Source organism: Phyllopteryx taeniolatus, chromosome 4 (assembly GCF_024500385.1).
Source record: "Phyllopteryx taeniolatus isolate TA_2022b chromosome 4, UOR_Ptae_1.2, whole genome shotgun sequence".
Taxonomy (NCBI): Eukaryota; Metazoa; Chordata; class Actinopteri; order Syngnathiformes; family Syngnathidae; genus Phyllopteryx; species Phyllopteryx taeniolatus.
Window position 1 is genome coordinate 22064643 of NC_084505.1, and position 22809 is coordinate 22087451.

At 44.2% G+C, this 22809-nt stretch overlaps 1 protein-coding gene and 1 long non-coding RNA gene across 5 annotated transcripts; one reads left to right on the plus strand and one right to left on the minus strand.

The window, feature by feature from the left end:
* Window positions 1–1122: 1122 nt before the first annotated feature.
* On the minus strand, window positions 1123–18534 carry stox2a (storkhead box 2a). 3 transcript variants are annotated; one of them, XM_061770616.1, is made up of 5 exons: window positions 18018–18534; window positions 9331–9483; window positions 4829–7340; window positions 1696–1915; window positions 1123–1326 (listed from the first exon to the last, which is right to left on the minus strand). In XM_061770616.1, the coding sequence occupies exons 1-4, from the start codon at window positions 18349–18351 to the stop codon at window positions 1708–1710; spliced, it is 3207 nt and encodes a 1068-aa protein (XP_061626600.1). In that variant the 5' UTR covers window positions 18352–18534; the 3' UTR covers window positions 1123–1326; window positions 1696–1707. The 3 variants fall into 3 exon arrangements, with proteins under 3 accessions (XP_061626600.1, XP_061626599.1, XP_061626601.1); XM_061770615.1 differs by having other exon boundaries at window positions 1123–1915; XM_061770617.1 differs by lacking the exon at window positions 18018–18534 and adding an exon at window positions 10979–11850 and having other exon boundaries at window positions 1123–1915.
* Window positions 12524–22634, plus strand: LOC133476772 (uncharacterized). 2 transcript variants are annotated; one of them, XR_009788147.1, is made up of 3 exons: window positions 12524–12663; window positions 17990–18166; window positions 22543–22634. It is a non-coding gene; the product is annotated as an uncharacterized LOC133476772 (long non-coding RNA). The 2 variants fall into 2 exon arrangements; XR_009788146.1 differs by lacking the exon at window positions 22543–22634 and adding an exon at window positions 21143–21622.
* The last annotated feature ends 175 nt before the right edge of the window (window positions 22635–22809 follow it).

Consider the following 22809-nt stretch of genomic DNA (forward strand, 5'->3'; position numbering starts at 1 on the left):
GGTGGAAAACGTTCTGAAATTATTTATCTTGGTCTCAATTTTGAAATCATAAAAACCTGGCATTTGAACTGGGGTGTGCAAACGTTTATACAGTATATACAGTATATGCAGCTCAAAAAAAAATATTATTTTTTTAAATTAAGAAACCAAATTAACAGTGGACCTTTTTTGGTGTGTAGACCATTTTTTATTTTCTGAAAATAAACGCTCAAAATGAGAATGTTTGTATTTGGAATTTGGGAGTTACGTTGTCAGTAGTTTATCGACTAAAACATACATTCTTTTTAATTCAAACATATACCTATAAATGGAAAAATCTGTGAAAATGATAATTTTACAGTGCTCTTTTCCAGAGGTGTAGATATATATATATTTTTTTTAAATTCAGTATATTATTATGCACAGGTACTACAATATTAACTTATTCTAAGTGAATTTATTTCGGCTCTTTACTTTGCCTCCACCTGTTGTCCATCCGGAGTACTGCAATGTTTTTTTTTTTCCACCATTCAAGCACAAAACAAGAGAATATTATCTAGATACATACTTTACGCATACATATTAGACTAAATGCTCACCAGTCACAATATTAGGTAGCCCTGCATAATATAAATGGCCAATTCTGAAATTTGGGGATGAAAAAAAGAAATAAATTTAAAAAAAAACCTCTAGAGTCGCACCGAGTTCAAAGTACTGCCATGCAAAGTTGATGGCGTCACGCGAGACCTCGTCCAAATTCTCATTCTCATTTGAGTCGCGACTAACTGGAGTCGATCCCAGCTGAGAGAAGCGGGATACACTCTGGACTGGTCACCATAGTACAACCTGGACTGGTCGTCAGTCAATCGCAATTTCGCAATCACTCGCACTCCCGTTCACACCATTGGACAAATTAGAGTGTTCACTCACCCTAACATGCATGTTAGGAGCAAACCGGAGTACCCGGAGAAAACCCACACAAGCACGGGGAGAACAGGCCACCTCAAGTTTCAAACCCAGAACCTTCAAATGTGAGGCAGATGTGCTAACCACTAGGTTCAGAATTGCCGAAGTATTTCAAAAATGTCTTCTGCTGATGAAGAAAATATCAAGTATAAGGATGGAGGCCACTTTTTCCAAACCTGCTTTTTGGTCACATAGCATCTTTAATACCACCATTATAATAATTAGGATATCAAAAGTATGGAGTATACATTACATCATTTGCATTGCGCCACACAAACCAGAGCTGATTTATGTTGGTATAATTGTTCCTTTTTCCGTCTTTTCTTCTTCTTCTTCTTCTTCTTCTTGTGGCGTTCTCCACATTGTGCTGATCCGTTGAGCCTTTGTTCGGGAAGAAGAACACTGAATTGGACACGAGGTGATAGAAAAATCTTCCAAATGTTACTTGAATCCTATACTCTACTACTTTCCAATACCGGTAAATCTCCATATAAGTCACCCAAAGGTTTTCTGTTAGTCTTCTCGCATTTCCTTATTATTATTATTTTATGTTTTGCAGTCAAGTTCCTTTTGAAGCTGTGGGAACAGTCTCTAGAAGCCATGCCTGTTTTGTTTTTGTTTGTTTGTAACAGTCCCAGTCGATTTTCAGGAGTCCCAAGGTGTGTGTGTACTGTATGTGTGAGACACCAGAAGAAAAATAAAGGAAACCAAAACCAAAAAGAAAGCGGTCAAAGCACTCCCCTGGCTTACTTGACGAGGCGTCTACACGCTGGTGATGGAGGCCAGGCAGTTGGCGGGCTTCTGGAGTTTGTCGGGCTGTGACGGGGCGGGCGGCTCGGGGATGGCGCGGAAGCTGAAGGGCAGCCCTGCGCCGCCCGGGCCCACGTGGTGCCCGGGGCTCAGAGCCGGGTTCTGCCGTCTATTGCTCTCCACAATGCTGGACGTGTTGGACGCCAGGCTCTCACGCGTCCTGGACGAGGGAGACAAGACGCTCAGTGAACAGAAGGCCCCGATCGTCGAACCACCTCGTGATGACAAGCATACAAATGTTTGCACTTACTAAGTCGGAACTTGAGTAAAGAGCAACATCCCGCTTCTTCAAGCCTATCAGCTTTTCCCACACTTACACTAAACACTGAGCCACTTTGGGAAGGAAAAAACACACAATTGTATACCTGGAAAGGGTGGCAAATGAAAATAACCTTGAGCAATGAGCCACATGCTGCTTCACCAAGGCTATCACACACACAGACAGCTTAGGTGACCTGTGTGCGAGTGGCTTTACAAACCAACCATCCAACGGCTACAAAGGAAGTTGGTGCGGCTTTTTGTAACATCTATACAAAACAGTAACACACGAAAAAGGAGACGCAGCCGACTTTTCAAAAGGTAGTAAGTATCAAACACGTATCAGAGGATTTATGCCGGGTATACTTAAACTCCCTATGCCGTATCAGTACCTTACATGCTCATGCTCATGACAGTGCAGAAAAAAAAGCCTGCATGTTTAAATGGCCAGCCAACCAACCAACCCAACAAATGTGGAAAAGGTAGCCCCTTTTACACGACCTGTCACGTTTTTCGTGAAAAAATGGAGCCCCTTTTACACGACCTGTCACGTTTTTCGTGAAAAAAATGGAGCCCCTTTTACACGACCTGTCACGTTTTTCGTGAAAAAATGGAGCCCCTTTTACACGACCTGTCACGTTTTTCGTGAAAAAATGGAGCCCCTTTTACACGACCTGTCACGTTTTTCGTGAAAAAAATGGAGCCCCTTTTACACGACCTGTCACGTTTTTCGTGAAAAAATGGAGCCCCTTTTACACGACCTGTCACGTTTTTCGTGAAAAAATGGAGCCCCTTTTACACGACCTGTCACGTTTTTCGTGAAAAAATGGAGCCCCTTTTACACGACCTGTCACGTTTTTCGTGAAAAAAATGGAGCCCCTTTCACACAGGCAAGCATTTTTCCCTTGTCATATCAAAAAGCGACACACACAAAAAGTTGGATGAAGGCGACCTGGTGATTTCCTGACTTCAAAGGTGCAACCCCAATTCCAATGAAGTTGGGACGTTGTGTTAAACATAAATCAAAACAGAATGCAATGATTTGCAAATCATATTCAACATATATTTAAGTGAATACACTACAAAGACAAGAGATTTCATGTTCAAACTGATCAACTTGATTGTTTTGAGCAAATAATCATGAACTTAGAATTTTATGGCTGCAACACGTTCCCAAAAAGCTGGGACAGGGTCACGTTTACCACTGTGTTACATCACCTTTTCTTTTAACAACATTCAATAAACGTTTGGGAACTGAGGACGCTAATTGCTGAAGCTTTGTAGGTGGAATTCTTTCCCATTCTTGCTTGATGTGCAGCTTCAGCTGTTCAACAGTCCGGGGTCTCCGTTATCTTATTTTACGCTTCATTAATGCGCCACACATTTTCAATGGGAGACAGGTCTGGACTGCAGGCAGGCCAGTCTAGTACCCGCACTCTTTTACTACGAAGCCACGCTGTTGTAACACGTGCAGCATGTGGTTTGGCATTGTCTTGCTGAATTCAGAAGGGGCATCCATGAAAAAGACGTTGCTTGGATGGCAGCATATGTTTCTCCAAAACCTGTATGTACCTTTCAGCATTAATGGTGCCTTCACAGATGTGTAAGTTACCCATGCCATTGGCACTAACACAGCCCCATCCCACCACAGATGCTGGCTTTTGAACTTTGCGTCCATAACAGTCCGGATGGTTCTTTTCCTCTTTGGCCCGGAGGACACGACGTCCACAATTTCCAAAAACAATTTGAAATGTGGACTCGTCGGAGCACAGAACACTTTTCCGCTTTGCGTCAGTCCATCTTAGATGAGCTCGGGCCCAGAGAAGCCGGCGGCGTTTCTGGGTGTTGTTGATAAATGGCTTTTGCTTTGCATAGTAGAGTTTTAAGTTGCACTTACGGATGTAGCGCCGAACTGTATTTACTGACATTGGTTTTCTGAAGTGTTCCTGAGCCCATGTGGTGATAACCTTTACACATTGATGTCGGTTTTTGATGCCGTGCCGCCTGAGGGATTGAAGGTCACGGGCATTCAATGTTGGTTTTCGGGCTTGCCGCTTATGATTTCTCCAGATTCTCTGAACCTTTTGATTATATTATGAACCGTAGATGATGAAATCCCTCAATTCCTTGCAATTGTACTTTGAGGATCCTTGTCCTTAAACTGTTGGACTATTTTCTCACGCACCTGTTCACAAAGAGGTGAACCTCGCCCCATCTTTGCTTGTGAATGACTGAGCAATTCAGGGAAGCTCCTTTTCTACCCAATCATGGCACCCACCTGTCCCCAATGAGCCTGTTCACCTGCGGGATGTTCCAAGCAGGTGTTTGATGAGCATTCCTCAACTTTCTCAGTCTTTTTTGCCACCTGTCCCAGCTTTTTTTAGAACGTGTTGCAGCCATCAAATTCCAAGTTCATGATTATTTGTTAAAAACAATCAAGTTGATCAGTTTGAACATGAAATATCTTATGTAGTCTGTGTAGTGTATTCAATGAAATATAGGTTGAACATGATTTGCAAATCATTGTATTCTGTTTTGATTTATGTTTAACACAACCTCCCAACTTCAGGAACCAGGAACGGGGGTGTTCAATTTTATACCTGATACACATTTTTCCATCAGAATCAGGCCCATTCCCAGGTTGACTTCAATCCCCCCCATCCCACCTTACACAAGAGAGAAAAACAAAACAGCGACGAAAAGACAGCTTAGATGGACAGTGTGTAAGGGGCTTTATAAACCAAGCAACCAAATAACTATGGAAAGAGAAGCCCCTTTCCCACTGCATGTCAAATTCAGGGATATTGGGACGTACCTGGGTGAATTGAATCCGCTGTCCACCGTGACGCTGCTACTGTCCATGCTGTCCAAACGTGCCGAGTGGGCCGACTTCTGACTGCTGCTGTTCTCCGTCTCCTTGGGGCTAAGTAGGGTTAGATTGGTCTCCAGTTTGCGCTGCAGATCATGATCCTTCTCCCGCTCCAGTAGCCACTTTATGGTTCCCTCCTCGCCGCCACCGCCCACAATGCCGCCTCCGCCGGTGCCACCTCCCCCGCCGTTACTACCTGCTTCCCGGTGGTCCTTGCCATCCTCTGCCTCGGCCAACTCTTTGTGCGAGTCCTCCTCCGCCTCCTCGTCATCCTCGTCGTCCGAGACGTTGTAGTAGTCAAAGGAGGCGGATGGGACAGTTGGCTCTAAGCTGCCCTGTAACAGCGCGGGTGAAGCCGAAGAAGCGGCTGAATTGGAAGGCTGCTGGGGCTCGGGATTGTCGAGGGCCTCTGTTGATTTGGCGTGCGAGGCTTTCCGCAATGTGCCAGACTTGGTGTAGCTGCTGTCCGCGTAGCCCGCGGACAAGGCATTGTGTGGGGGTTTGAACAAGGTGTCCTTGCTGAAGATCTCCTTTCTTTTGATTGACATGCTTCCGCCGCCGCTCCCTCCGGGGTCCACGTTGTGTTGGTGTGGTGTCAGGCGGGCACTCTGCGCCGGCTCAGGCGTCTGGCTCGGCGTCAATCGCACAGAGCCGCCGCCGCCGCCGCTCTGTCCCTTTGCCGCCGACAAGTCCTCCTTGTACTCCATCTTGTGCGGCGAGGTAAGGTGAGGCGTTTGGCGGTCTGCCGGAGAGCCCTTGCGGCGTCCTCCTGATGAGGTTAACGTGTCATATTCTGATTTTGCCTGAGGCGAGGGGGCAGTTAGGATTGTTTCATTTGACGTATTGCACTGGAAGTACTCATCCGCTGAGGGCTTTGGAGAAAGTCCCATAAGCTCATTGTACGTCGGCAGGCTGTCTTTGCTCTTGTTCCTCTCCATCGTACTGCGGACCCGTAACTCGTCCACGCTCCCTTTCCCTAAATCAGGCACATTGAAATCAGAGTGGAACTTAGCAGCAGAGAACATGATCCTTGAGTAGTGGCCCGACTTCTGCGTAGCGCGCAATGTGCCGTCGTCCGTGTAGTAGTGGCCGCGCTTGTCCGGTCCGTCCTCAAAGTCTTCCAGTGGGCCAAGTGATGGCCCTTTAAGAGAGTTGTCCATGGAACGAGACCGCTCCTTCGCTTGGTCTGACCGGTCGTGACGTGACTTACGGTCCTGATTGTGACTGTGACTCCTCTGAACCCTAGACTGACACGTGCCACGAGAGGGCTCGGGAAAGGGCATCTCTGTCCTCCTCTTGGCGAGCTCCCCGGACACGTCCCACTCGGGCGTGACCGGGCAGTATGACTCTGTAATGTTAGGGTTGCTGTGGACGAGGTACGTGGCACCGCCGCTCCGCCGTCGCTCCAGGGTGTACATGGCCTCCCGAGGGGAGCGGACCAACGAGTGACTGAAGAAACGGTAATCCCTTTCCATGAAAAGAAGATCCCAATTCGAGCCCTCCGAAGGCTCCCCCCGGGAGGTCCGTGGCTTGCTGTGTGAGCGAGACTTACCGTGCGGGGCCCGCCGGTGGCCACGACCGCGACGGCTGCGAGCGCTGTGCTGCGCCGACGACCCCGCCTTGTGTTTCTGCGTGCGCTCTTCCTCCAACCGCTTCATCACGGCCGTGTGCCGGGCCACATTTTCCACCGTCAGGTCCGGGTTGATACGCCGGATGATCTCCATCTCTATTTCACGTGGGATGGGCGCGGCAGGCACGTCCTCGTCGCGCAGTGGCCACTCCTCCGGTGGAAACTGTGCCGAGAAAGTAGCGAGCTGTCTCATCTTGTCCTTCTTGAAGCTTAGGCGGAAGAGCCGCAGCCCGAAACGCTTGGATAGTTTCTCGCTGCTTCCGCTCCCCTCTTTCTTTTTGGTCAGGGTGTCGGTTCTGTAAGGGAACGATGTGACGCTTTTACTCTTTTCCGCCAGATCTTGTGGCGGTTGCTGGACAGGGGGCGACGTGAGAGGAGGTGGGTAAGGGTAGGACGGCGGTTCTCCACGGTGCTCCTTGCTCGCTGTAGGTTCGCTGCCTCCGTGGTCCTTAGGGGTCTTACTCGGTTGGGGGTCGGCCTTCGGGTGCTCCTTTGGTGTCTTACTCTGAAGCCTGGGCAGCTCATCTCGTCGGGAATTGTACGAGTCATTGTGATTCTTGCGCGACAGGCAACCGGGCGTGGACGGCGTGACGTTACCCGACTTGGGTGAAGTACACTGCTGAGATTGAAGTTGGGGGTGCGCTTGTCGCTCCTGCAGCCGGTCATCCAGGTGGTACCACTTGTTGTTGCTTCTGATGAGGGACGGCGTGATGAAGTAGGTCTGGGGTGTGACGATGAAGTAGCCCTCTGGAGTCGGATAGATCTTCCTTTCTCGCACCAGCATGTTCAGGGTGTGTCGCAGAACCTCCAAGCTGGGTGTTGGCACGCCTTCAATGAAAACACACAAAGAAAAGTCCAATATTAAAACACATACAATACTCAAATAAAATGTTTAAAAAGTAGTTTGAAAAGCATTCTTTACTACGTGCTCACCCATTCTACTCTACACATCTTTTCCTGATTAGGCTCGTGGGTGAGCTGGAGCCTGTCCCAGCTGACTTTTGGCAAGAGAAGTGGGGTAAACCATATAAAGCTCACCAATACGATACCATCCATCCATTCATTTTCCGTAGCACTTGTCCTCATTCGCGTCTAGGATGAGTTGAAGCCCACCCTCGCTGGTTTTTGAGGAGTGAAGCAGGGTACACCCTGGACTGGTCACTCGCCAACGGCGCATAAAGCTCCTCCGAAGCGATACCATCCATTTTGGTCGCGGGTGAACTGGAATCTATCCTAACTGACTTTGTCGTGACAAGCAGGGCACACGCTGGACTGGGCGCCAGTTAATCACAAAGAAAGCACTCCATAGTGATATGGTACCATCCAATCCAGCCATTTTTTACAGCCCTTGTCCTCATTACACTTGCGGGTCGAGCTCAAGTCTATCCCAGCTGATTTTTGCCGTTACACGGGGTACACTATGGACTCGTCGCCAGACAATTGCAGGGCACATACAGATGACGAATTCACACTCACATTCATTCCTTACAATTTAGCGTTTCATGAACCTAACGTGCATGTTCTCAGAACGTGGGAAAAACCACGCAAGCACAGGGTGAGCATTCAAATATTTGAAACCAGATCTCCTGACTGTTAGTTATATGTGCTAATCATTAATGTACCAGGAGATTTTGTTGACAAGATAAATATTTTCAGAGTCATAGCGGTATCATGCATTTGAGTTCGTCTGTAGGTGTTGTTTGCCAAAAAGGAGCGGAGAGTCGTGAAATAGTTGACCAGGACAGCTTCTGGCCCTTCTCGCACTCATTTCAAGCAAAAAACACTGCAACTCTTTTATTTTGGTAACTTCTACTATCTGTTTTGTGCCCTTTCCCAGTGACCTGATGGGAGTCGTTAATGATCATTTTTATTCAAAAAACAAAATGTGTGAAAAGGGGACTTTCATTTGGATCTTCTGTAATCGATGTACATTGAAGTCCGTCTGTTTGCACGGGAGCACTGAGTAGAGACGTGGTCCGCAACGTTTCTTCTTCTCGTCCAGGTGTTTCATGTGTGTGGTATGTTTTAACGTTTGAACGTTTTCCAGTATATAAGCGGTACAGAAAATGGATTGATGTAGAGGATGGTATCTAATTGCGTCAGTGCTTCCGAGTAGCTTTAAATGCGACCGGTCGACTGTCGACCAGTCCATGGTGTAACTGGTAACCGGTCCAGCATTTATCCTACTGCGTGAGAAGGCCAGGTAGGATAGTCTCCGGCCCACCCACAGCAACAAACAATAGAGAAAATGGAGGGATGGTATCACATTGCACCGAGGTAGCTTCATACACGTTTGACTGGTAACCAGTCGCAACTGGACTGTTCTGCCGTCCTTTCGTCCATTCCAGAGAAACTCAATCATTCTGCATCCAACAAACACGGCCTCCTTGGCCTGTGAGGCAGATCCACCACCACTTTACAACTGAATGGAATATTAACAGTGGCCTCTCTGCCACATGCATCCTAGCGACTGTCCTTTTGTGCATTCTCCCAAAAAATGATACCATACGTGGTTTGGGACATGCCTCAAACTTGGAGCATAAATGGTTCAGTTTTTCCACGCCAATTCAGGCTAGTCTGTCATGACTAAGCCTTGGTGCATGAACTGATGGAGCCTGCTCCGATGAGAGGCAAAACATCTTCTCATACAATCGATTCTATGCGCTGAGAATGAAATGACCTGGATGAATGAGAATATTCACACGTTTGGAGCGGATTCATGATTTCTTGGTCAGAAAATGTTATTCTAAACTCGAACGAATCGACAATTGAACAACGGGTTGTGTACGACTGCTGAGGGTCCGTTTTACCCCCTTACCTGGGAAGCTGGCAGTGAGGTGCTCCACCAGAGCCTCCTGGCTGACGGGCTTGTGCGCAGCGTTCATAGCCGAGACCGCCAGGCACAGGATCTCACCCAGAGGGATGAACTGCGACTGGCTGATGGGCGACATGCTGATGGGCGACACATCACCTGCGAGGGAGAGAGAGCGAGAGATCAAGAGAGAGAGAGAGAGAGAGAAAAAGCGTGGCTCGGTGAGTGAGAGAAGCTATGACGTAATGGTCAAACGGCTCTAGCTCCACCTCATCCTCTCTGTCTCTCTCTCTCTCTCTCTCTCTCTTTCTCTCGCTCTCTCGTCTCCCTGTTTGTGTGCTAGCTACTGCGGCAACCTTCGACAATGAGAACATCGCACACACGCGCCACGTGTTGTCGCCTTTGTCAAATTGAGCAGGCTTTGCTGTGACATCGCTAGTAGTGAGCTCATCCTCCACGCCGTACCGTAAACCCCCCACCCCAACCCCCACTACACCGCCTCGCCTCCCATGACACCGGGCTGGACGGTCAGTGGAGCAACCCCATGACGTAATCCCCTCATCTCACCCAACATAGCTCACGTGCACACTTTGGAGTAAACACCGCATTTTTTGTGTGTGTTTTGTTAGGCTCTTTGTTTAGTCGTGTACATTGTAAAAATCTGAGCAAGATTAAATGGCTCAATTCAGGGCAAAAATGTGCTTGATTTTTGCCTGCCAAGACATTTCTTCTTACCAGGGAGTTGTTGTTTTTTCCCCCCTAAAAATATCAGTAATAGCAAATACAAATACATAGTGGAAAAAAAGGTGTACCGTTTTATATGGTTGCACAGTTCCACAATACTTTACATGACATCATAGCACCTGGTGAAAAAAGGTTCACAAGCTTAAAAACCGGTGCAGTGGTCATGTACAGTACACTATCCCTCACTAACTTTTTAAGCAATGATATTGGCATGAATGACATAAATGTTATCGTTTGTTGAAGAGTGTTCCAGTCATTTGGGGCAGAAAATTGAAAAAGCAGTGCAGACTTTGGGAACGAAGAGGTTCATCAAACTGCTGGAATGCAGGTGGTGGTATGCGTGGTGAGCAGAATGAGCTCCGTATGATTATTTCTGGCTAAAGGGATAACAAATACAGAAGCATGATTCCTTAGTTGTAGGCAGCATAAACGCACTTGTCTGGTTGGGGTTTTTGAGGCTAGCTATGTTTGCCAAGCCCAATTTTCCTGTTCTAATGGCAGATAATCTGCCTAAATTAAGTAATATAGCTCTCATTTCATGACTTTTACATTTTTTTTTTTTTAAAAGCCACGTTTTGGCAGTGTTGATGTTTTTCAGGCTCGCTATGTTTGCCAAATAACATTTCCCAGTTCCATTGGCAGATCATTTTTTCTTAAATGAAGTGATTTATTCCTCATTTCACTACTTTCCTCCCACCTTTGTTTTTTAAGCCTACTCAGTGTACAACAGAGTTAGTGCGACACTAGTTTCAGCTATTTCCAAGTCAAAATGTCCGGTTCTTTTAGCAGATCGTTTTTCTTCCATGAAGTAATATATTTTCATTGAATTACGTTTTTCTTGGTTTTGCAGTGCGGTGGATGGAAATTGATGGATCCTTGTCGGGGGGTTTCGAGGTGACGCGGCACTCACCTGACGCCCGAAAATTCGGCGGGGACGGCGAGAAGTGAGGAGGAGGAGGGGGAGGAAGATGCTGCTTCTGCACACGGATGTCTTTCTCCGAGCCGGCCCAGGCCCGCCGCACGTTGCGGTTCTTCTTCATCGTGACCTCCTTGTTTTTTGGGGAGGGGGGAGTGTGTAGAAGGGGCCAGGGGGGAGGTGGACCAACCTCAGGGGCTCAGGGCCTCCCCCGCATGGGGTACCGAGCGTCCCGCTAGAGTGATGGCACACTGGACATGGCAGGAAGAAGCGGCGTGCGTCTCATTGACGAACGGCGGCGCGGTGGGGGCAGCGGAGGCGGCGGCTCGTGGCCGGCTCCCTCCCGGGAGGCATCACCCGGCCACCATTTGCATGCGTAGGGAGGCACATTACGCTCCGATGCGGGGAGGAGGATGCTGACGGAAGGTGCGGGGTGCAATGGGGTAAATATAAAAAGAAAGGGTCGGGGGGTGGGGGGGTTGTCTTTTTCAGGATTGTTCCTTTTCCATCGAGGCCCGACAATAGTTCAACGTTGTCCGGAAAACAAGAAAAAAACGTGCATCCATATCAAAGCTCCTGCATTCAACCCAGCGGTAGGACACCGAGCGGCGGGGACGCCACATTCACCTCCATCTTTATCCCCGTCGAGCGCCACCACACACACACACACACAGACACCCCCGTCGTCCTTCTTTTTTTCCCTCTCCACCCCTGACAAACACGAGTAAAGGGCGTGGGGTGGGGGCTATAAAAAAAACAACAACAACAAAAATGGTGAGCGCATAGGAAGAATAAGGAAATAAAGTCAAAAATAGACATCCAGCCTCGATGGTGGCGGCGATCCGTTAGCTGTAGCATCCATTCATTAACACAGGGGTTGGGGGGGGGGAGTTGTGTGTGAGAGAGTCGGGGGCGGGGGGGTGGGCAAACTCCAGTCAACGACTCCTCTTCCCGCCGTTAATGCTGCAGCTGCTCCCAGCACCTCCAGGAAGGGTGTGTGTATGCGTGTATGTGTGTGTGTGTGTGTGTGTGTGTGTGTGCGTGTGCGTGTGTCTGGTGCAAGGGGAGGTGGGGGGGTCCACATAAAGAAAGAATAGAATAAAATCACCTCTCAGATGAAGTCTGCTGACTGCATCCTCACCTTGGTGACTTTTTTTTTTTTTTTAAAGGGGCGCACACAAAATGGCACGTGTGTAGTAGGAGTGAGAGGGGGGGGGGCAATGGTGGGTACGGGGGCTTCTTGTGGTGTCACAACCAATCTGCTCCAGTTCAGTGATACTAAAGAAGAGAAAGACGAGGAGGAAAAGGAAAGAGGGGGAAGAAGGGAAGGGGGGGTGGACTAGCACACCAGCCATTTTATTCCTCAGTAGTGCTGCAACAGCCTTTGTTGCCATGACGACGCAAGCCGATGAGCTCATAGCTGTTACCTCGCCGAGCACCCACCAAAGACACCCCCCCCCCCCCCCCCCCACACACACACACACACACCCCGGCCCTCCTTAAAGTGGCAGTTGCTCACAATATAGGAGATGGGGAAGATGTCATACATCATGTGACTGTTTTATTGATTTGGATTCATTAGTATTCAGTTCATAAGAAAGCATAGGCAGCATGGTGGACAAGTTGTTGGCAGTGTTCTGTGTGGTTGTTTGCGAACACCACTGACAAAAACACATACAGTAAGTTTTTGGAGTTGTTTACAAAAAAAGAATGTAGTTTCGTTGAAGTCACAATTGTATTTAATGTTAACGCTTGGTTCTCTACTCTCAAGTGTCTTTGAGGTTTCTGTGATAATACATACATTAACTTGATGTTTACAAAAAGCATGTAGGTTAGGTTCGTTTGAAGAGTCAAAAACTCCAAATTGTCTTTAATGTTTATGAAAACAAGACTTTACACCGATTTTTATCGGCTGATCAGCTTTAGTCTCATAATTCGCCGATCCGATCAATGCTCCGCAAAAGACATTAACTCCGCGTCGCCGCGTGCACAGCATATTTGAATCCAAAGGCTAGTTTATTTTTAGCCTTGTCGCGTGTCTTTTGACGTAGTACTGTAAATATCTGACGGCCAATAAAGTTATTTTTTTAAAAAAAAAAACCTTTTGGGTGGTGTGGAACAGGCAATAAAATGTTACGTAGCCTAGCAAGCTAGCGGTACCACGAACGGTTGGACGTAAACATGCCGCCGTTCTGTCGAATCATGCTCTAAAGTGTCGGTGGGGGTAAAGTCATTTAATTACAAATGAAGTAATTTAATTACAGTACGTTAGCACCCATTATTTCTGTCACGTTGTAATTTTGGATTGACCTGACTGATTAGAATACACGATCTGACGAGAGCAGTGATTTCCAACCTTAATCTTAACCGTTAATCTGTTGCAGCCTTCCCCCCCCCCCCCCCCCCCCCCCAAAAAAACTACAAAATTGTTGCAATGTGTTTTTTAATAATGAAAAATAGCACTCTATAAGATTGTACTTTATAAATACATATAGTAATGATATAATTAAATAAAATTACAAATATATTTTTTTGTCACTATCAATTAAAAGTTGTTCCTTCTTGTGTGCCCACCTTGGCCACCTGGGGGCAGTATAAGACCAACAGATGGATATAATGTTGCTTGAGGCGTTATTATGAATCCCCCTTGAGTTCTAGGTACGCCTATATTGCAGCAGGGTGTGTCCTGCCTGGAACTCAACGATTCATAATAATGCCTAACTCCTCTCTCAGCTCATCAGAATGGCACTAGTATTAGTCGTTCTATACAGTGCACTAAAAGTATATGACTGCGAGTACTGATTATTGTCTGCCGACATGTTGTTGCTGAACATTTGCGCGTTCAATGCTGTTAAAGTACTGCAACATAGATTGCTAATTAGAGTTAGTATTAAGATAGCAGCCACTTTCTTTCGGCTCGGGATGGGCAACTTAAATGATGGAGGGGGCCACAATTTTTCATCAGCGCTACCAGGGAGGAGCTTGCTCTTCCTAACCGGACGTATGATCAAAATGCCATTAAGTACATACATATGGTAAAAATATGTGCATGTCTTTTTTTTTTATTGAACCAATGTATATCACAATATATAAATATAGGTCATGCTCAAATGCACGTATAAAAGATCCATGTATGAAAATGCATGTATAAAAGATACACTCTTCAATGACAAAGGGTTTTAAGCAATCCAAAAAATAACTAACCCTAACCCCACTGAAAAAAGAACAGATTTTTTTTTCTAGTGCAGAGGGCTCTCTTTCATAAAAATTACAATTCAAAGATGCCACAAAACTGCTGAACAGAAAACCAACATTAAATGCAATAACTAATTTTGGGCTTTTTTTCCACAAAAATCAACTCTCTCAAGATTTTTAAACTATACTATGTTTGTCCTGCATGTCAGTCAAAATCCCCAAATTATTAGGCCTACTCATTTTGCAGTTTTGGGCAGTACGGGAGAAAAATTCCTTGTGTGTTTTTGACATACTTGGCAAATAAAGATGATTCTGATTCACTCTGCTTTGTTGCAGGAGACCTGGTGCGTCTCCCCTGTCCTGCCACATGTCCGAGCCACCATACGCTTTTGCAACACTATTAACGGTGTTAAATATAGCCATGTTTTTTGGAGGACACACATTTTAATAACTCCTAGTGTACTTTAAACGAACTGTCAACGATTCTTGTGAAGGAAAAAAAGTGCCGTTTGTGTACTTTTAATTTGAGAGCTCGGCAGGTTCAGTATACTTTAGAGATGGTAAAATGAACTCAAAACCTCAAAGCTTGTGTCAGACTTCCTGAATCACACTTCTTCAAAATATTCTTGGTGATATTCCTGATGGAGAAAGACCCAATGGAAGCGCTACTAAGCAACGTCTGCTTGTGTCTAGTGGGTATTGAAGGGTCCTATTATAACTTAAAACTGATCAGGTGTAGGAGAGGAAACATGTTTAGAATTTTTCAACAACGGGAAAAAAAGATTTGTATTTATTTATTTATTTATTCATTTTTGAAGGGAAAATTAATCAAGGAGTCACTCGGAGTCCCGCTAGTTGCCCATCCCTGGTTTAGGCAGTTGTTTAGCTGTTATAAATAAACAACTGTAATTGTCTTTTTTTGAATGGGTACTTTAACAGTGGGCGGCACGGTGGACGACTGGGTAGCACATCAGGTTTTCAAATCCGGCCTCGCTTGTGTGGCTTTTGCATGTTCTCCCCGTGCCTGCGTCAGTTTTCTCTGGGTACTCCAGTTACCTCCCTCGTCCCAAAAACATGCATGGTAGGTTAATTGAAGACTCTAAATTGCCCATAGGTGTGAATGTGAGTGCGAATGGTTCTTTGCCTATATGTGCCCTGAAAATGGCTGGCGACCAGTTCAGGGTGTACACCGCCTCTCGCCCGAAGATAGCCGGGATAGGCTCCAGCACGCCCGTGACCCCAGTGAGTTTAAGCGGTACGGAAAATGGATGGATGGATAGTTTGACGGTAAACTTCAACTGGGAGTGGCATTAAACATGGCATTGAAGCCTCTTTTTTGATGAACTGTTCACTATTTGCTGCTTATTGTGAGGTGTGTTGAGTTGAATTCCCTGCCACAATACAGCGCTCCTATCTCAATTTTTGCAAGTCAAAGCAAAAAAATCGGTCGCACGACAGCTCATGTCCCGAAAACTCCAGTCGGGTCACTCGATCCTCAAGGCACCGCGGTACATTTACAACTTCCTGACTAGCTTGAGCCTTTCTGCCCTCTAGTGGAACCTTTACAACACCACATGTAAACTTCAACTCAGGAACAACTTCCGGACCTGACGACGACAAACGTTTCCCGTCATTCTGTGCCGGGACACTCCCTTTCCTTCCAGCCGGCTAACGCTGGCAATCCACCGCTGCTTTTCATGAACAAAAAGACCCCCTGCTTTTCCTTCCTGCCGCCCCAATTGTGTATGCAATAGCCCCAGCTAATGGGATTTAATAGTCACTCTTAAAAAGAATTTGGCAGAAAACACACAACTTTTATCCACTGGTATATATGAAGGGGTGGGAATCATAGAGTGACTTCAAATCGTATCACTATGCTAGTGAAACCGAAGTGGCACTTTTGTATGAATCCTCGATGTATGAAATTATACTTTTGAATGAATCCAGCTAGCTAAACCTAAATCATCGAGGGTAAACGCATTTTCACACTGCACTTAACAGGTACATAGTGATTGTGAGGTAATCAACTCATAGAGAACCAACAACAATTCCAGCTAGCTTTTTAAGCAGAATTCATCATGAGTAATGTGGGAAAAAAACGATAAACTTCTTCTGAGATAATCGATACATAGAGAAGCAACTACGGTAAACGCTGATGTTAGCTTCCAAGATGGTTTAAATACTGTTTTACAACTGATAACGATGCCATACTTGGGCGCATCGATATTTTCGTACAAATCCAGCTACCTTTGCAAGCGTAATACATCAAGGGGAACATGCGGAAAACGATAGTCATTGTCACATGACTGAAAATGAACTACGATGCATGTCCAGACTGTATCAATAATGTATGATAACTGATAACGATACCATCCTAAAATAGTAGAATATACGGTACGAAAAATGATTAATTGTGAGCAACTTGATACATGGAAAACCAACTGTGATACATATCGGCGTACAAATCCAGCCAGCTTTTCAAACGAAATTCACGAAAGGTAACACACAGAAAAGGAGAGTTATTGAGAGGTAATCGATACACAGAAAATCGACTACGATACTGTGTAGTGGGATTGATTTTAGCCCTTGCATATTTAACCAAAGATATAAACATAAAAACTAAAGTGTACCAATAATGTATCACAATTCATGATGATACCATGCCTCAATGTGTCAAATGTTTTCTCCAACTGTGTTAATAAAATAAAATATTTTAAGTACCCTTATTTTTATGCAAAAATATTGAAATTTAATTTTGGTGTATCGATAACATATCACAACAGGTAATGATACCAATCGTATCACCTTACAAACAATTCAAACATAACATTTGTGTCACAACTGATGATGACAGTATGACACCATACTTCGCTTTATAGATATTTTCGTAGAAATTCAGCTAACTTAAGAATGACAAATAGGCTGTGAAATTACATTCAAGACTCTTTGTATTGAATTTAAAAAAACATCAACATTTCTTGTACTGTATTGATAATATACCACAACTGATAGCATACTCTGTTGCTTCAAGTCTCGATCAGTCATTTATGTGATTTAACTTACCCCTTTCACATAAGGTTGTGTACTTTGTGTTTTGTTTTGTTTTTAATCACACGGCAGTATGTACACTACAGTTTGTATACTGGCCGTGTAGTCTGTGCGGCTAGTGAGCGATTAGCGATAAGACAAACATTTCTGTGTTGATCAGTGTTTTGCTTCACTGTGCTGTGCTCTCCCCACACAGACAACCATTCAAGCGCTAACTTCCACCTTTGGACCACACACACTACAAAGACTACAACTGCTACTACTGAAGTACTACTAGAGTAGTACTGCAGCACACTCAACTGATACAGATCGATAGAGAGAGACAGCGATAGATAGATCGATAGATAGATAAAAACTACATTTATCCACAAGGAAATTTCAAAGAATAAATTACAATTAAAAACATATATAATGTTAAAAAAAAAAATATATATATATATATATAATATTTGTATCTGTGTATTTGATTATTTATATTCATACATAGTATACATATATAAATATGACTATATATATATTTATAATAGAAAATATGGTTATATCTTTATATTTGTGTGTGTGTGTGTATATATATGTATATATATATAACAAATAAACAAACAAATTACAAAATAATGGAAAACAACTTTTTTTGTTTATATATATATATATATGTGTATATGTATATATAAAGTATATAAACACATAATGAACATTAGTGTGCATCCATGGCAATATAATACTGGATTGATGTTAATTGATGACTGGTGTTAATGTCCATAGAGCAAGTAACATAAAATGGTGGACCCACCAATGGAGGTGATGTGAAAGCCCGGTGGTGCCTTCAGGGTCCTTCTTGTCCATCCGTTCCTGAGCACTTGGAGGTGATCTTCGCGGCCGCTGATGAGCAGCACATGCTCCTGGAGCCAGCCCAGGAAGAATACCTCCACCAGGGCCCGGGTGAGCGCCTGGTTCCAGAAATGTCGCATGTTGGTGGCCTTAAAGTCCGCAAACACCTGGTATCCTGCCGGCACCGGTGGTGGCGGTACCGTTGCTTGTACCGAGTTCTCATCTTCACGGTGACCGCTCACCCTCGATAGCACCACGGCCAGCGAGTGAGGTGCGATTCCGAGCACCTCCTCCATCACCGAAGTTCAGTCACGAACCCGGCTCCGAAAGAGCTTCCATTCTGTCAAAACTTTGGTACAAGTTTCTTCAAAACAAATTCAACGTGTTTGTGGTGAATATTTCAGTTGAATTCGAAGAAGAAAAAAAAAGAGCAACCGGAGACTAGCGAGTGCCGCGAATGTTACGTTGGGAGCCAATTTGTCGCGGGCAAGTGTGGCGATAGAATTTGTGTTGCGTTCAAGGACTGCTCGGAAACTTGTCGACTCTTGTCCGGAAAGGCGTCAAAACCAGCGATAACGTTTGAATCCTTTAGGTTTGGACCAACTAAATTAGTTGGAAAGTGTTGATTTAACAACGTATTCTTAGAAATGAGTTTGGAAACACTTTAATGTCCGCCTAACTCAAACGTCTCTTTGGTCAAGTCTCAATCCTAAAATAAAAAAGGCAAAGGCAACTCATATGGTATTTCTATAATGAAAGTTAAAATAATACATTTTATTTAGAGATGATTACAGAAGAAAAAGGAATCAAAGATTTAAAATAAAAACATCCAATAAAGCAGAACATTAGCATGAAGTGCACAGTGTCCAGTTAGAGGGAACATCCCAGTTTGAACAGGTGAGTTTTGAGTTTGGATTTGAAGGATGTGATGATGTGTGACTTATGTGTAGAGGGAGGGATTTCCAGAGTCTGGGTGCTGAGCAGTTGAAGACTCGGACATCCATGGAACTGGAGTGTATTCCCGAAGGAGTTCACAGAAGTAAGTGGGGGCAAGGTTGTGGAGAGCTTTGAAGTTGCATGAGAAGAAGGGCGATGTGGTCAGATGATTTGGTGCGGATGGTGATCTGGGCGGCCAAGTTCGGAATGATTTGCAGTCTGTTGATTAGTTTGTTGGAGTGTATTGCAGTCGTCAATGCAGCATGTAACAAAAGAGTGAAGCAGGATTTCAGTACTGGATTGGGGCAGTGATGGGTGCAGAATCTGGAGATGTTCCGGAGGTGGAAGATTTTTGCCCGGGAGATGTTTTGAATATGAGATGCAAATGAGCGGGTACTGTCCAAAATGACCCCGAGGCTCTTGACTTGGGGGGAGAAGGCTACAGGAAATCTGTCGACGACGATGGGTGGGGCTGTGGCATGTTGTGATTTGGTGAGGGTGGATTTGGAGCTCATGAACAGGACATCTGTTTTATTGCCATTTAGCCTCAGGAAGTTACTGCTCATCCAGCTCCGGATTCTCAAGGCAGATGATGAGGGAGGTGGGAAAGATGGCATCGGTGGGTTTGAAGGAAACGTAGGCCCGTATGTCATTGGCGTAGCATGGAAAGTGAACTCCATGGTGATGGAAGAGTGTGGCGAAGGGAAGGAGGTAAATGATGACGACAAGTGGACCCAAGACTGACCCCTGGGGGACACCAGGTAAAACACTTGAACGCCCAGACTTGTCGTTCCTTAATTGGACGAATTGTTGTGAACTACGAGAGCGCAGCAACAGTGATCCCAATGCCAGCCGGGCGGTCCAAGAGCAATAAGTGGGAGATGGATGTGTTTGGACAGAAACCAGTTTGGAAGCGTTTGTTGACGTCGTTTGTATCGAGGTGGGACTGCAGTTCTCCAGCAACCACCCTTGGAGAAGAAGGGGAGGTTTTAGATGGATTGAGGCGCCATTCAAGCCTCTCAAGCGCACCGTACAAACAGAGTTAAAAGAAATCAAGCAATACAATAAAGATAACAGAACCTAAAACATCAATTCAAATGTCAAATGCTGTGGGAAATGTCAAAGTTGTGAAATTTGAAAAAAGCAAATCTTTTCAAGAAAGGAAGTGAGAATGAACAACTTAGATAATGTTCTTTTTACTTCCCGCTTGGAAATATTTACTATTTTTAATTGAGTTGTACAGGTTAAGGGTCACCTTAATGGTGGGAAAAGTTTTGACATGGTTTATTTTGGTCACAATAATCACTAATCTAAAAGATGACCGTCGCCAGGGGTGTCCAAACCTTTTCTAGCAAAGCCACACACAGAAAAATCAAAGGAGGCAAGGGCCATTTTGAGATCTTTTACTTTATTTAACACACTAAAACAATCATCCGTGTAGGTAGCAAAAAAAAAAAAAAAAAAATTTAAATTAATATTTATTTATGTATTTATTTAATTTGTTTGCTACCAGTACTAAAAAACGGTTCTATTCTACAGTATATGTGTTGTCTTTCTTTTTATTCTGATTCCCTGCCATAGTGGAACAATACATTAAGTTGTGTTGTCACTGCAACAGGCCTGAGCAATGTTTAAAAAAAATAATGACAATATAATATATATGAGACCTGCTTGTAATTAGCAAATCCTATACATCTATGGCCAGCTCGTACATTTTTTTTTTTCAAGGAAGTATTTTGCAAAATTACTTTTTCATTTATATAAAGCCCACGTAAACATTATCCTGTCCAATAATGATCTTCAGTTTGCTAGCTGGATTGCGTCAACTTGTTATTTAAATGCAAAAGAGAAATGATGAATTACATTAAAATGATTCACTCAACAGGCTAAACTTACGATGATGTGGCAATTCACTGCACCCCAGTCGTCTTCCTAAATGTGAAGCTGGCATTTTATTTTCCTTTGTCGTACATTATAGAATGCGAATATAACTGAAATGATGTTGCTCTTTTGAGTCCTTTATTATCTTATGCTGGACACCTTGATATTTTGACATTTTTACATTCTGTTGACGAGACCCATCAGTTTTCTTCCATTGTGTTTTATGAATTGCAATGGATGTTTTTCATAAGGTTTATACAATCTGTCTAGTGTGTGAATCTTCGGAGGCCTCGTCCTGTTGTGATGAAACACCTGCATGTTCTGGCTCCAAGGAACCAATCAGGAGTGGGGGCTTTATTGATGTACTATCCCCCAAAGACATTATGCATCATAGGAAACCATGCTGCTGCTGTCATCAGTCCCAGTGCCATGCAGACTTTGACATTTTTATTAGTACTATCTATTCAGTAACACAATCCACACATTTCAATCTTTATTTGTAAATGGAACATGATATTAAGTCTTTGTGTGTGTGTGTGTGTGTGTGCATGTTTGTGTGTGTGTGTAAAGCATTTGCTCAGACAGGCGATGCTAAGCTAGTAGAGGCAAAGTCGTCAGTGCATTCTTGGTGGAGCGCAAAACCGAAAGAACAAGGATGGTATTGTTACAAAGAAATCTGAGACCAGAAAAATTGCAACCAGGAGGCTACCCAGGGGCCAATGTCGCTGTGTGTCTTTATGAATAAATGACTAAGTGTGAAAATTGAAAAATTGTGTCAGTCAATAAATCACTTATCAATTATTATTCATAAAAATATGTTTGTAGTTGTATATATGTATATTAAAAGACAAAATGTGTGTGTGTGTTCCAATATGGAGATGGAAAGTTTAAACAGTGATTGCTTGATACCGATACTAGGTATGGTACTAAAATTTCCAAAATACCTTTATATCAAAATGGACGATATCATTGAATAAAGTGTCACATGACTAAAATGAGCCCTAGTTTGTAAGAATCGGAGAAGGATTTAGGATTTTGTGACACTTTTTATGTCAAAAATTTGCCAAGATTTTCTGCCCAGAAATCGATGTCAATCTTTAGGAAACTTGTGACCAAATGCCGGGATGTTTCTTATTAGTTGATGTTTAAACACGCCATTAATTTTCAATTTTTTCAATGACCTTTGCTCGAGCCTTCGCATTTTCTGCGTCAAACTGAGAGCAAGCACATCATCGAAATTACTTCAAACGTCACAGAAAAAAAGAATAAGAATAGTGAATCAAGGACATATATGGTGGGCAAATCCTATGAACGCATGAGTTTCGATGCCAAAATAGAAATTTCAAATTTCATCTCTCTCAGAACCACAGAAAATCTCAACCCAATTGAAAAATAAAAAAACGAGATGGTAACGGGATTTGCCTTGCGCCAAACAATGAGAAAATGCGATTTTGGAGAACCTCCGCTAAATTCACCAACCACATTTCCAGAACAGTGAAACGAAAAGAAAATGGCGGCCGTATTTCTGGATTTAGTAACATACCTAGAGATACAGACTTCAAATTCCACATTTAGTGATTTATTAATGCAGACACGCTAGCTAATAACAGCTCAAACAATAACCAACATTAACCGACATCACCCCCTTCATAGCCTCCTTTCTTTTGCAGATTTTCCTGCAACACCGGCACATCGTGCTCCATACGATTCCACACAATGCCGTACAATCACAACAAGGAAACTGAGAATAACCTTTCACAGGTAAAAATATATTGAGGTGCTTTTTTTCAAATGTTCTCGATTGATGGCACACACTTTGGCGTTGACGTAAAACTAATGAAAATCGGTTGAGAAATGAGAAAATTACGACATCAGACTAATAATATACAATGTCCATGTACTTGATGGGAACGTCGCCCCTGTCAAAATGGCCGCAA

Bases quoted from the DNA above. Each gene is read 5' to 3' on its own strand.
- stox2a (XM_061770616.1), bottom strand. From the start codon at position 18,351: ATGGAGGAGGTGCTCGGAATCGCACCTCACTCGCTGGCCGTGGTGCTA. The intron at 7,341-9,330 runs GTAAGGGGGTAA...TTTTCATTGAAG, and splicing joins CCTCACTGCCAGCTTCCCAG to GCGTGCCAACACCCAGCTTG. The intron at 1,916-4,828 runs GTACGTCCCAAT...TCCCTCGTCCAG, and splicing joins AGCGGATTCAATTCACCCAG to GACGCGTGAGAGCCTGGCGT.